Below are 15039 nucleotides of genomic sequence, written 5' to 3' on the forward strand. Positions count from 1 at the left end.
CCGGATCATTACGAAGTGATAATGGCTATAGTTTCCTATTTACATGACAACTACAAAATGCAACCCTGTTGTATTTCGAAACATCTGTTTATTGCAAAAAATTCATCTACGTTTGAAAACCCTTTCTATTTACTTCTGCAAAAAATAAACAACGCAAATAAATGAACAAAATAGGAAAAAGCATAAGGAAATTGTGAAATACAAACAAAAGTGTTTCATTCATTTTCAACAGCCTAAGAGAATTGCCGGTTTTGCTTTTATGCTTTTTTCTGCAACGTCATGTCACATATAGACAACATCATTATACAGGTTAGAGCGCGACTGCAGCAATTAGGAGTAAAATTATGGGAGGAACCCTACTATTACACGGATATTGGAAGCGTAGAGTCCGAAATTAATGTGGGTAACTTCGCAATTTTTTGTATGCACAATAATTACTTATATATGGCTTGCATGAACTTTCAGCGACTTGCTGAAGATTTCAGCTCGAATTTAAGTCTAAGCGTATCAAATTGTAAACTTGCCTTGACAGAACTTCAGGATGGAGCTCTGCGGAAGTTGGCAGCCCGCAAGGAATTCAGCGAGACTGGTATATGTCATCAATACTACTTCTATACATCTTCATATATGCGCATATTTTTGCAGGTCTGGCCACTTTCATCGTAAGGCGCATAAATAACCAAGAAGGTACACAAAATGTACTAGAAGTAAAATGCGCTTTAAATGCGTTAGGCTCTGAACTACAAAAAGTCATTGCAGAAAAACTGCTGCTGAGTGACCCAAATCGCGTCAAATGCATATCATCCGGAAAAATAATTGATCAAGAAAAAACACTGGAATCTCAAGGTTTTTCTAACATAATTCAATGTGTTAGGCGTGGTTTTTCAGTGCGAGTTTAAACTACAGTTAAAGTTGACTAGAGTTTAACCTTGACACATTGGCGGCTTAAGCTGAGATGAGCAGCAAGATTTTATGTTATCGATCAAAGTGGCAAGACTAAACTCTAGTCAATTTTAACTGAAGTTTAAACTCTCACGGAAAACCCGGGCATTAGAGTTCAATAACAAACTCAACTATTTAGGTACTTTCTTCCCCATTAGGGATTAAAAACAATCAGCAGTTAATGGTTATTATAAGTGATGTAGATCGTAGTGAATCAAAATCCACAGAAGCAATGTATGATCGCATACGAAAAATTAAAATGGATGTCGAGGCAATAGTGGACTCAGAAAGGCAATTATTTGAGGTAGATATCCAAATATTAAGCACGTTAGCACAATTCAACACGTTCTTCACAGATGGAGGATCAAGAGGGCAATCCGGTGTTTCTACCACCAAATGAAAATCGCGCGTTATTAATGGCTATGGGTTATTGTGAGAAGGCACGCGCAGCCATGAAAAGACAACATTACGATGAGGCTTTGATTTTACTACTTGAGGCAGATGAACAATTTTCAACTTGTAATTCAAAGTTTTTAGAATCGGTGGACAACTATGCATTGATTAATCTCGATATAGTTTGGTGTTATTTATGCCTGAAAGTATGCCATTTTCTAAGAGAAAAAAATCTTTGATAATTAATGTTTTTCACTGTGTATAACCTAGAATGTCACCCAATTACCCGACGCTCAACGTCGCTTAGAGATATGCGAGCAAAGCTTTCGCCGTAGTTATGGTGAAAATATGAATCGTTTGATTGCACTCAAAGGGAATGCATGTCCTGAGCGTGCACTTCTTATGCGTTTACATTTGCTACAAGGTGTAGTACTCTTCCATCAGAATAGACGTAATGAATCCTTTGAGAAGTTGGAGGTAGCTGCTGCTGAGCTACGTGAATTGAAAGTGGATGATGCAGCTGTGGAATCACTTGTTGACATGGGTTATGAGCCTTTTGAAGCGCGATTGGGCTTACGGGCATGCAATGGTAATTTGGAGCAAGCAATAAACTATATACACGAACGAAGGGATAAAAAGCGTGAAGCACGATCGCGTTCGCGTAAGGAGCGTAAAGTTAACAATAAATTGACACGTACAGAGAATGACAAAGATTGGGTTAATCCACGTAGTGTTTGTACGCTAATGGAAATGGGCTTCCCACATAACCTTGTAGTTGTGGCGCTTAGGAAAACTGATAATGATGTACCACGTGCGGTAAGAATACAGCAATTTCAACATATTAATAATATTTTTGCTAAATACTTGATTTTTCTTTTGTTTAGTTGGATTTGTTGCAAACAAATAGCGATGAGCTAATGCAAAATTTGCCACCAAAGGATACAAGCGTCGAAAATGAGTTGATGGAACAGGTAACTAAATTTACCTAGTGGCATCACAACTCTTCTTTACTATTAGTATTACATCTTTATTTCAGCTAAAACAATTAGGTTTCAGTGAGGACTTAGTGCGCGTAGCACTTGAGACCTCACAAAATAATATGGACAAAGCACTCGACTTTTTAGTAAAGACTTTCGGTAGTGAAGAAGATTTACTACAACAAATGAACCGTATAGCCGAAACTGCTGCTAACTTGACTGGTATGGATGGCCCCTCCACCTCCAGTGGTATCAATTCACTTGTTAGCATGGCCATGAGTAAAGTAAACAACGAAATGGAATCTTTAAAAGCTTTTGAACGTTTCAATGAAGATATAACCTCAAATGAACAAGACTACCTCGACCTTCCATTGTTACAGGAAGAACAAATTCTTGCTGAATATAAGCGTTTTTTCGAACAATGATTGATGTTATTATGACTGCTTTCAGTTAATTTATGGTATATTGTTTTCATAAGTTGTATTTATGGGCAGATGAATTGTGCATTATATGTTAAGTACATAATAATAAATAATCGCTATTGCACTTTCACTTCAAAGTTACAAAGATTAAGGCCTTGAAGTCATGCTGTTGTAGCAGCATTTCTCTTTTCACATTGAGTGACTCAAGAATTGCAGTAGATATTAGCCAGCGGACTTCATAGAAAGCACGCTGTTTCAATAGCACAGCACCAAAGTGATGTTGTTGTTGTTGTTGTTGTATTAATGCTAAAGACACTTCCCGAAGGTTTTGGGGAGTGTTATCGATGTTGATGGTCCTTTGCCGGATATAGATCGGGTACGTTCCGGTATCAAGCCCATTAATTTTTATATGCTGGGGGTTTCCAACCTCTCCTCATTTTCTGGCCGTCGGTAGGAAATAGGTACTCCATCGAAAGGGGTTTCTTCTGCGAAAGTCCGATCAGAGACTTAAAGGCTGGTATTACGCTGAGCAGGATGGCCTCGGAGACTGCTTTTGTAACAGGCACTTCGGAAGCTTCATTGAGACTGTAGTTGATATCCAAATGTTTTTAAAATGAATGTGGAGTCGCATTGCAAAAGGTGACCATTAAAAGGGAAGATGTTTATGACAGGCCTGCAACCTGACGACGGTGGTCCACTTGCATAATAAATTGAGACCAAAGCAATCGAGCCAACCTTTTCAAATGAGAGGTGATCATCTATGTACATCGACAACACTCTCAAAAACCTTCGGGGAACTTCCTAATCGCTACAAGATGAAGAACGAGGGGAAGCAAGTGAACGTAAATAGTTCATTAGTTTTTAGTAGAGATAAGTCATGCAAGGATCCGTTGCCATTATCGACCCACTTTCTACGCGAGAGCTTATGGTAACTTCCTCTAGTGGAGAAGGAAGTTTTAACCTACCTTTTGCTTAATCTTTCATTAAATATTTCCGGAAGCTTATGGGAAGTGGTATCTCGAATTGCACATGAGCACCCTTCGCAGCAAGGGTGGAAGTTTGAGACTTCATTACCGTGGATCATTGAAGATTTGGCATGAGAACGGAAATTCCGCGTGGGCTTATGGTGTTGTGTCGGTGGTCAGTGTCAAACACAATACTGCATGGTGCGGTATCCTAGCATTTATACTCGGTCATTCGATTTTTAGCCTGGTTTTGTTTCTTGAGTCGCGCAAATGTGGATGTTTTGCTGCAAAATCAAGAGTTCTGAATTATGTCGTGCTAAAGTTCATGGAGCAACGGAAGTTTTGCTTAGCGGGTCGTAAAATGTTTACCAAAAGAGACTGTTGGGAAATACTTAAAAAAAGATATTTGAATGCTGGTACGTGGGAACTTCATAAACAGATCTGCTCAATCCCCAAACTTATAGCACTTTTTTGTTTTGCCCTGAAGAATAGGCATAGATACAAATTCACACTTTGAATATAAAAGAAATTTTCATAGCACTCCCATATGCCCTCACATATAAATTCGATTCATATGAAAGTGCCTGAATTTCATATGAAAGTGCAAATAAAAAGCACTTCCATATGAAGTCAAGGCACTTCGGTAAGATATCCAAATTTACACTAACAAATTGTTAACAATTGTATTGTGATTTGCACTTCAATATAAAAATGTTTGAACAGCCCTGTTCATAAACAAAATAAATGTGTACGTATATTTGTATATTTCTCGAAACCAGTTTAAAAAAGTATCCTTCCCAAAACGTTCATAAATAAACTAAAACAAGTAAAGATGTATTAACTTCGGGTGTAACCGAACATTACATACTCAGCTGAGAGCTTTGGAGACAAAATAAGGGAAAATCACCATGTAGTAAAGTGAACCTAGGGTAACTCATTTTGCGTCAAAAAACCAATCCAATCACCATGTTTCATCCCTTTTTTCGTATTTGGTATAGAATTATGGTATTTTTCGAAATTTTTGATATCGAAAAAGTGGGCGTGGTCATAGTCGGATTTCGCCTAGTTTTAATACCAAGATAAAAAGAGTTCAGATAGTACGTGAACTAAGTTTAGTAAAGATATATCGTTTTTTGCTCAAGTTATCGTGCTAACGGCCAAGATGACGGGCAGACGGTCGACTGTGTATAAAAACTGGGCGTGACTTCAACCGATTTCGCCCATTTTCACAGAAAACAGTTACCGGCATAGAAGCTATGCCCTTACCATATTTCACAATGATTGGTAAATTTTTGTTCTACTTATGGCATTAAAAGTATTCTAGACACATTAAATAAAAAAGGGCGGAGCCACGCCAATTTTGAAATTTTCCTTTATTTTTGTATTTTGTTGCACCATATTGCAATGGAGTTGAATGTTGACATAATTTACTTACTGTAAGGATATTCAATTTTATGTTAAAATTTGACTTGAAAAATTTTTTTTTTAAAGTGGGCGCGGTCGTCATCCGATTTTGCTAATTTTTATTTAGCTTACATATAGGAATAAGAGTAACGCTCTTGCCAAATTTCATCATGATATCTTCAACGACTGCCAAATTACAGCTTGCAAAACTTTCAAATTACATTCTTTCAAAAGTGGGCGGTGGCACGCCCATTGTCCAAAATTTTACTAATTTTCTATTTCACGTCATAAGATCAACCCACCTACCAAGTTTCGTCGCTTTATCTGTCTTTGGTAATGAATTATCGCACTTTTTCGGTTTTTCGAAATTTTCGATATCGAAAAAGTGGGCGTGATTCTAGTCCGATTTCGTTCATTTTAAATAGCTATCTGAGATGAGTGCCCAGAAACCTACATACCAAACTTCATCAAGATTCCTCAAAATTTACTCAAGTTATCGTGTTTACGGACGGACGGACGGACGGACGGACATGGCTAAATAAATTTCTTTTTTCGCCCAGATCATTTTAATATATAGAAGTATATATCTATATCGATTAGTTTATGCCGTTACGGATTACTGTTATGCGAACAAAGTTAATATACTCTGTGAGCTCTGCTCAGCTAAGTATAAAAAGTGATAAATATGAGAATGTATTTGTATGTAAGCTTTTTTTCAAGAATTTGTTTATAACTCCGAAATAAATCTTTGCACAATTAAAATTCAAATGATTTAAGAACCGCACTCTTGCATATAATTTAATTGATGAGGTTCGTCTCTGAATCTTTTATCAGCAAAATGAGTAACAATTCGAGATAATAATTAAGTTCAGCTTTCAACGCTTGAAACCTGAGCTGAAACGTGTTTTGAGTTTAATTTTTTATCGCAACTCACAACAATTTTGGTTATAATTTTTCCACTTGGTTTTTTATGGCACCGACAGGATGAACAGAATTTTTAGTAATTGCAAAACAAAAAACATTTTTTTGGGCTAATAGATATAGTTAAGCTCACGACCGAGAAAGTGGCTCTCTACTAAATTTATTTAGTTCAGTAGGTAGGTTGGCATACACAGGTCTGTTGCGATACCACAAAAAGATACCATTACTTCTCCTCTTCAAATCATTTTCAGGGAGCTGTTTGGCAGTACTTAACTTCCTGCAGTTGTACATGGGGTGGTCCTCTTCTTTCTCATCCTACAGCATCGACGATAGGGCACTTGCAACCTTTCTGCATACCTACCAATAAGACAGTGCCCAGTTAGTACTTCAGCAAGTGCAGAAATTCTATCCCTAATCAAGATGTAAACGGGATGGGATCTATGGGGCTTGACCATTTATTGTGGGTTTGACAGTAGATGTACTATTTTAGCGTCAATTTAAATGACTTTACCTAAGCGTTCTTTCGCAGAATCTGATTTGCGGTGCTCTGCCCATCAAGTTCGTCTGCAATACAGTTTCCATTAATGTTTCTGTATCCCGGGACCCAGGGGAGGTGTATACGGCTCTGTTGGGTAATCCCCTGAAGAGATCGGCGACAGTTGAATGCTAGTTCAGAAGTGAAGGAGTAAAAGCCAATGATATGACAGCCGCTTGGCAGTCGCTAAAAATAAAGATTTCTTTGCCCATATTATGTTTTCTACAAACATCTGCCAGGTAGACTTTGCAGTGATTAGGTAGTTTGAAGAAGATTTGGAAGACTCAGTCTTTTGAATAGCCCCTCTTCCAACCCTACTGTTCTACTTGGAGCCGTCATGTTTTATGAAGATGTTGCCTTCTGCAGGGAAGCATCCATCCGACTTCATCCAATCATTCTTGCTGGAAATTTTTACCATAAAGTTGTTGTCGGCAAGTGTTGTGGCCGCAGAGCAATCTGTGCTTCGAGGCAGAAAACTATTATTATATATATAATATAATATTAGAGTGTCCTATGGTTTTAATATCCCGACTGGAGAAATCTCTTAAGCGCATCGCTTACTTTGGCGCTGTTCGGTATCCTGATTTAGCAGCTAAATCCAAGATTGGGATATCAATAATGAGCGTCACTTGACGTTGTCATTGGAGTACCACTTATGCTGATAATACTTGATTCCAGAACTTATCTCAACAAATTAAGGTATGACGCCTTGCTCAGAACTGGCCACCTTACGACTACCCGAAACATCCAAGGGTGGATCGAATAACGGCGTTAAAAAACTTATATAAGAGAATGATTAAATATTGTTGTCCCCAGCGGGTTAGGGGATTAGAATATACCCACGATAGGTATGCCTGTCGTAAGAGGCGACTAAAATACCAGATTCAAGGGGATGTGTAGCGCAACCCTTCTGGTTCCCAGCGCAATATATAGCTTCTCCAAACCAAATTGTCAACCTCACCTATCCGCGGCGAATCCTGTTTCACTAACAGACGAGGCTCTGGCGACCCTAAGATCCTCATGGAACTTGGGGGTGGTGAGGGAGGGATCGCCTGAAGGTTTAATGTGGCCATATAAATCGTTCCCGAGAATGGTGCTGTGTTACCGTAGCGTACCGGATCTGTATCCGGCAAAGGCCCATCACATCGATAATACTCCCCAAAGCCTTCGGGGAGTAACCTTATCGCTACACCAATAACAACAACAACATTCAATACTGTTCATATAATGATTAGGTTGTTGCCTAATTGAAAAGCTCTTCATGTTAGAAATACACTCAAAGGATTTTTCAACGTGTGTCGAAGAGTACCTCGGTTCTTAGAAGTTTTTCTGAAAGGTTTTTGTGTAATCGGCGCGCAAAAAACAAACAGAGGCACCCTTGAAAAACTTCCATTATCAAATTTAAACAAGTAAGGAAGGTTAAGTTCGGGTGTAACCGAACATTACATACTCAGTTGAGAGCTATGGTGACAACATAAGGGAAAATAACCATGTAGGAAAATGAATCGAGGGTAACCCTAGAATGTGTTTGTATGACATGTGTATCAAATGAAAGGCATTAGAGAGTATTTTATGAGGGAGTGGGCCATAGTTCTAAAGGTGGACGCCATTTAGGGATATCGCCATAAAGGTGCATCAGGGTTGACTCTAGAATTTGTTTGTACGATATGGGTATCAAATGAAAGGTGTTAATGAGTATTTTAAAAGGGAGTGGTCCTTAGTTCCATAGGTGGACGCCGTTTCGAGATATCGCCATAAATGTGGACCAGGGGTGACCCTAGAATTTGTTTGTACGATATGGGTATCAAATGAAAGGTGTTAATGGGTATTTTAAAAGGGAGTAATCCTTAGTTCCACAGGTGGACGCCGTTTCGAGATATCCCCATAAAGGTGGACCAGGGGTCACTCTAGAATGCGTTTGTACAATATGGGTATCAAACGAAAGCTGTTAATGAGTATTTTAAAAGGGAGTTGGCCTTAGTTCTATAGGTGGACGCCGTTTCGAAATATCGCCATAAAGGTGGACCAGGGGTGACTCTAGAATTTGTTTGTACGATATGGGTATCAAATTAAAGGTATTAATGAGGGTTTAAAAGGGAGTGGTGGTAGTTGTATAGGTGGTCGCCTTTTCGAGATATCGCCATAAAGGTGGACTAGGGGTGACTCTAGAATGCGTTTGTACAATATGGGTATCAAACGAAAGGTGTTAATGAGTATTTTTAAAAGGGAGTGGGCCTTCGTTCTATAGGTGGTCGCCTTTTCGAAATATCGCCATAAAGGTGGACCAGGGGTGACTCTAGAATTTGTTTGTACGATATGGGTATCAAATGAAAGGTGTTAATAACTATTTTAAAAGGGCGTGGGGCTTAATTCTATAGGTGGACGCCTTTTCGAGATATCGCCATAAAGGTGGACCAGGGGTGACTCTAGAATATGTTTGTACGATATGGGTATCAAATGAAAGGTGTTAATAACTATTTTAAAAGGGAGTGGGCCTTCGTTCTATAGGTGTTCGCCTTTTCGAAATATCGCCATAAAGGTGGACCAGGGGTGACTCTAGAATTTGTTTGTACGATATTGCTATCAAATTAAAGGTATTAATGAGAGTTTTAAAATGGAGTGGTGGTAGTTGTATATGTGAAAGCGTTTTCCAGATATCGACCAAAATGTGTACCAGGGTGACCCAGAACATCGTCTGTTGGATACCGCTAATTTATTTATATATGTAATACCTGCCAAGTTTTCAAGGGTTTTTTATTTTGCCCTGCAGGACTTTTTCATTTTCTTCTACTTAATATGGTAGGTGTCACAACCATTTTACAAAGTTTTTTCTAAAGTTATATTTCGCGTCAATAAACCAATCCAATTACCATGTTTCATCCCTTTTTTCGTATTTTTCGCATTTTTTTTATTATTCGTAATTTTCGATATCAAAAAAGTGGGCGTGGTCATAGTCGGATTTCGTTCATTTTTTATACCAAGATAAAATGAGTTCAGATAAGTACGTGAACTAAGTTCAGTAAAGATATGTCTATTTTTGCTCAAGTTATCGTGTTAAGGGCCATGCGGAAGGACAGACGGACGACTGTGTATAAAAACTGGGCGTAGCTTCAACCGATTTCGCCCATTTTCACAGAAAACAGTTATCGTCCTAGAATCTAAGCCCTACCAAGTTTCACAAGGATTGGTAAATTTTTGTTCGACTTATGACATTAAAAGTATCCTAGACAAATTAAATAAAAAAGGGCGGAGCCACGCCCATTTTGAAATTTTCTTTTATTTTTGTATTTTGTTGCACCATATCATTTCTGGAGTTGAATTTTGACATAATTTACTTATATACTGTAAAGATATTAAATTTGTTGTTAAAATTTTACTTAAAAAAATTTTTTTTTTTAAAAGTGAGCGTGGTCCTTCTCCGATTTTGCTAATTTTTATTAAGCGTACATATAGTAATAGGAGTAACGTTCCTGCCAAATTTCATCATGATATCTCCAACGACTGCCAAATTACAGCTTGCAAAATTTTTAAATTACCTTCTTTCAAAAGTGGGCGGTGCCACGCCCATTGTCAAAACTTTTATTAATTTTCCATTCTGCGTCATAAGTTTAACTCACCTACCAAGTTTCATCGCTTTATCTGTCTTTGGTAATGAATTATCGCACTTTTTCTGTTTTTCGAAATTTTCGATATCGAAAAAGTAGGCGTGGTTATAGTCCGATATCGTTCATTTTAAATAGCGATCTGAGATGAGTGCTCAGGAACCTACATACCAAATTTCATCAAGATACCTTAAAATTTACTCAAGTTATCGTGTTAACGGACGGACGGACGGACGGACGGACATGGCTCAATCAATTTTTTTTCGATCCTGATGATTTTGATATATGGAAGTCTATATCTATCTCGATTCCTTTATACCTGTACAACCAACCGTTGTCCAATCAAACTTAATATACTCTGTGAGCTCTGCTCAACTGAGTATAAAAATGCGATTCCTATGATGAATTTGTCCACATAGATTTTGACGTAAGTCTACCAGTGTGAGTGACAAGGTAAATGTGGGTTATTCCGTTTCGTATGCCACAGCGAGGTGTTCCTTCTTGGGTTACATACTTACTGTCATGCTTGTACATTTCGAGCATTACAACTAAATCGCGTAAAAGGATGGTGCAATGGTGCATTGGGTAGAAGTACACACAACTGGGGGAAAGCTTCTGATTGCCATTAACACTGGATGAATGAAATTATTATTTTGCAAGCGGGTCAAATAGGTACTACTTTCATTCTCTCCTATCCAAATATCCTCTGTGCAGCCAGTAAACATCTATTTGCTGGTGAGCTGGCGAGCGAAATCGACAACCTAACAAGAACGTTCCTACATAATCGGCCTAAGGCCTAGCTGCCGTTTGACTCCATAAGCAGCGTCTGATCACCATAAAGTATGGATGGAAACGAGGGTTTGTTTTGTATCAATTGGCTTGCTATCAAACGTGCAACGTTGCTTGGTCGCGCTCAGAAAGATTATGTGTTTATTTTGAGGACGACCATTGCAAACATTTAAATGTCTACACTTTGAAGAAGATCGGCCGAAATCACGGAGGTTAATCCTGCCAAGTATTATATATATTATTTCTAATTGCTGTTTTTATGTACAGGTCGCCTTTTCCCTCTTATTTGGAATCCAAATCTATAAATAAAGTTTTGGTTGTAAAGATGGAGACGGACTATTACCGAGCTTTGGACAATTTTAGTCGTAGAGCTTTTGTTTAGCTTTATTAACACGCTTTTATTAGCTTGGCCTGTATGTAACGGAATCTTTGAGCTTAATTTTCACCGGTTTATAGAAGTCTGATTAATTTGAAACTTTGCATACGTATCAAGGACCGATGACGATGCATTAATGTGGAGGTGTGGTGACATAAGGTCAACGGCCATAAGGTCAATTGGCCTTATTATCACTGTGAATGGCCATAAGTTTGATTGCAACTTTGCACACGTATCAAGGCTCGATGACAATGCATTAATGTGAGGGTGTGGTGACATAAGGTCAACGGCCATAAGGTCAATTGGCCTTATTATCACTTTGAATGGCCATAAGTTTGATTGGAATTTTGCACACGTATCAACGCTCGATGACAATGCATTAATGTGATGGTGCGGTGACATAAGGTCAATTTGCTTTATTACCACTTTGAATGGCCATAAGTTTGATTGAAACTTTGCACACGTATCAAGGCGCGATGAAAATGCATTAGTGTGATGGTGTGGTGACATAAGGTCAACGGCCATAAGGTCAATTGGCGTTATTACCACTTTGAATGGCCATAAGTTTGATTGAAACTTTGCACACGTATCAGGACTCGATGACAATGCATTAATGTGGTGGTGTGGTGACATAAGGTCATCGGCCATAAGTTCAATTCGCCTTATTACAACTTTGAATGACCATAAGTTTGATTGAAACTTTGCACACGTATCAAGGCTCAATGACAATGCAATAATGTGATGGTGGGGTGACATAAGGTTAACGGACATAAGGTCAATTGAACTTATGACCACCCCAAATGGCCGTAGCTTTGAAACCTTACACATAATGCGAAGAAAGCATTCCTTTATTAATGATAGAAGGGGATGCGTGGCACATCTACGAAAAAGCGTACTGGAGCCCTTTTTAACACGCTTTTATTAGCTTGGCCTGTATCTAATCTGGAGTGGAGCCGAGAGCCCCGGTAATGCAGAGCTCCGAACTCCATTGCACCTTTTTTAAGATAGGTACTTTTAGCTAATGCAGGCCACCAGACCAAGGCACAATAAAGAAGAATCGGGCTCACAATGGCTGTGTAAATCCTGTAGGTCACCTTAGGGTAGAATCCCCTGGAGGTGCCAATTGCCCTCTTGCAGGTGAACAGCTCTGCTGCTGCTTTCTTGGATCGCTCCACTATATGATCACTCCATAATAGCTTCCTATCCAGAATGACTCCCAAATACTTGACTTGATCGCTAAACGCTAAGAACGTACCCCCAATTCTTGGCGGTGTAAAATTTGGTACTTTGTACCTCCTCGTGAAGAGGACAAGCTCGGTTTTATCCGAGTTGACTTCCAAACCTGTGGCGGGTTGTACTCCTGGAGCAGCTCCAGGATGTCAGCTGGGTCCGTTGGCGTCACTGGAACCCAGGCCCTAGCCCTTGCTCGTGAGGGGATATCACGCGCCTCCACTACTTTGAGGCGCGCGCCCGGTTATACCACCCCTATCAGCGTGACGGCGACCTTATAGAGGTTTACAGACCTGGCGTCGTCACAGGCAATTAGCTTGACATTGTCCTGGAACCACCCTTCATCGGTGTAAGATGGCGGTGGACCAGGGTTGTCTTTCTTAATGTTAACGGCCACCGTAGCGAGCGCGGCCTCGATCCACTTCCACTGTTGTTTCGGGAACCTGCCATCTTCGCTGCTCTCGTCTATAATGCAAATGATCTGCCGACCCTTGGCAATTTCGACGAAAGACCGCGTCCATCCCCCTGCGTCTTAGCCCTTTTCGGTGCCGTGGGGTTGGATTCATCCATGGACCGCTGGCTTTTCGAGGTTTCATCACTCCCGACTAAAACTTTTAAAATTACTTGAACTAAAAAATTAAAAATAAATAATAGTATAAAAAAACACGCTTTTATAGCAAACCGAACTAAATATAGAAAATAATTTTCAATTAAAAAGAGTGTATATAACAGTAGTAGAATTTCAAATAATCGTTTATAGTTAATCACCTCAAAATAAAATTATAATAAAATTTAAGTTATTAACAGAATAATTTAATTCAGAGTAAAAAGCGTGGGGTGCTTGATATTGAATGTTATAATCATTCTATTGGCAACTATCTGAGACGAAAGATATGAAATGTAGTCAAATGCACCCCACGCTTTTTACTGTGAAATAAATTATTCTGTTAATAACTTAAATTTTATTATAATTTTTTTTGGAGGTTATTAACTATAAATGATTGTTTGACCTTCTACTACTGTTATATAAACTCTTTTTAATTGAAAATTATTTTCTATTTTTTAGTTCGGTTAGCTATAAAAGCGTGTTTTTTTTAGTTTTTTTTATACTATTATTTATTTTAAGATCGCGGGTTCGAATCGAGCTCAAGGCCTAACAATAATTTTTTTATCATTATTATTGTTATGATAAATTTTTTCTTAATTAAAAAAATTTTTTAATTAGAATAGAAGAAAGAAAAAATTTTAGACAACTGCCAAAGCTCGTTGTATAGATCCATTTCGGGAACTGCTAAATTCCTTCATCGGCAACGTTTAGGCGCCTCTGCAATAACCATTCAGCCACCACAGCGGTTTTTTGTTTGTCTTCATTAATCCTACTTCTATTCTGGTTCGTGCCAATTGATATTCACACCACTGCGACATCTGTTGCAGAATAGCTGTGAAAATTGGACTTGTTTGTTGGCAATGCTGCCATAGTGTCATATTTTATTGACACTTGTTTTTCCCCGTGCTCTGGGATGTATTAACAATTTTTGTTGTTATATCGGCCTACTGATTTTAAGATCGCGGGTTCGAATCGAGCTCAAGGCCTAACAATAATTTTTTTTTATCATTATTATTGTTATGATAAATTTTTTCTTAATTGAAAAAATTTTTTAATTAGAATAGAAGAAAGAAAAAATTTTAGACAACTGCCAAAGCTCGTTGTATAGATCCATTTCGGGAACTGCTAAATTCCTTCATCGGCAACGTTTAGGCGCCTCTGCAATAACCATTCAGCCACCACAGCGGTTTTTTGTTTGTCTTCATTAATCCTACTTCTATTCTGGTTCGTGCCAATTGATATTCACACCACTGCGACATCTGTTGCAGAATAGCTGTGAAAATTGGACTTGTTTGTTGGCAATGCTGCCATAGTGTCATATTTTATTGACACTTGTTTTTCCCCGTGCTCTGGGATGTATTAACAATTTTTGTTGTTATATCGGCCTACTGATTTTAAGATCGCGGGTTCGAATCGATCTCAAGGCCTAACAATAATTTTTTTATCATTATTATTGTTATGATAAATTTTTTCTTAATTGAAAAAATTTTTTAATTAGAATAGAAGAAAGAAAAAATTTTAGACAACTGCCAAAGCTCGTTGTATAGATCCATTTCGGGAACTGCTAAATTCCTTCATCGGCAACGTTTAGGCGCCTCTGCAATAACCATTCAGCCACCACAGCGGTTTTTTGTTTGTCTTCATTAATCCTACTTCTATTCTGGTTCGTGCCAATTGATATTCACACCACTGCGACATCTGTTGCAGAATAGCTGTGAAAATTGGACTTGTTTGTTGGCAATGCTGCCATAGTGTCATATTTTATTGACACTTGTTTTTCCCCGTGCTCTGGGATGTATTAACAATTTTTGTTGTTATATCGGCCTACTGATTTTAAGATCGCGGGTTCGAATCGAGCTCAAGGCCTAACAATAAT

At 38.5% G+C, this 15039-nt stretch overlaps 1 protein-coding gene across 1 annotated transcript; it reads left to right on the forward strand.

Annotated features, from left to right (window-relative positions):
- Positions 1-89: 89 nt before the first annotated feature.
- Positions 90-2881, forward strand: LOC137249087 (NEDD8 ultimate buster 1). The gene is made up of 8 exons (XM_067780263.1): positions 90-399; positions 466-589; positions 646-846; positions 1101-1246; positions 1299-1541; positions 1606-2151; positions 2220-2306; positions 2372-2881. Exons 1-8 carry the CDS (start codon positions 280-282, stop codon positions 2735-2737), a joined length of 1833 nt encoding a protein of 610 aa, XP_067636364.1. The 5' UTR covers positions 90-279; the 3' UTR covers positions 2738-2881.
- Positions 2882-15039: the final 12158 nt, after the last annotated feature.

The sequence above is a fragment of the Eurosta solidaginis genome, chromosome 4 (genome assembly GCF_040869045.1).
Source record: "Eurosta solidaginis isolate ZX-2024a chromosome 4, ASM4086904v1, whole genome shotgun sequence".
Taxonomy (NCBI): domain Eukaryota; kingdom Metazoa; phylum Arthropoda; class Insecta; order Diptera; family Tephritidae; genus Eurosta; species Eurosta solidaginis.

What these genes read in the sequence shown, in the direction of transcription:
- LOC137249087 (XM_067780263.1), top strand. Translation starts at nt 280, where the DNA reads ATGTCACATATAGACAACATCATTATACAGGTTAGAGCGCGACTGCAG. An exon ending in CAGAAAGGCAATTATTTGAG is followed by an intron (nt 1,247 to 1,298) that starts GTAGATATCCAA and finishes CGTTCTTCACAG; the next exon opens with ATGGAGGATCAAGAGGGCAA. An exon ending in GGTGTTATTTATGCCTGAAA is followed by an intron (nt 1,542 to 1,605) that starts GTATGCCATTTT and finishes TGTATAACCTAG; the next exon opens with AATGTCACCCAATTACCCGA.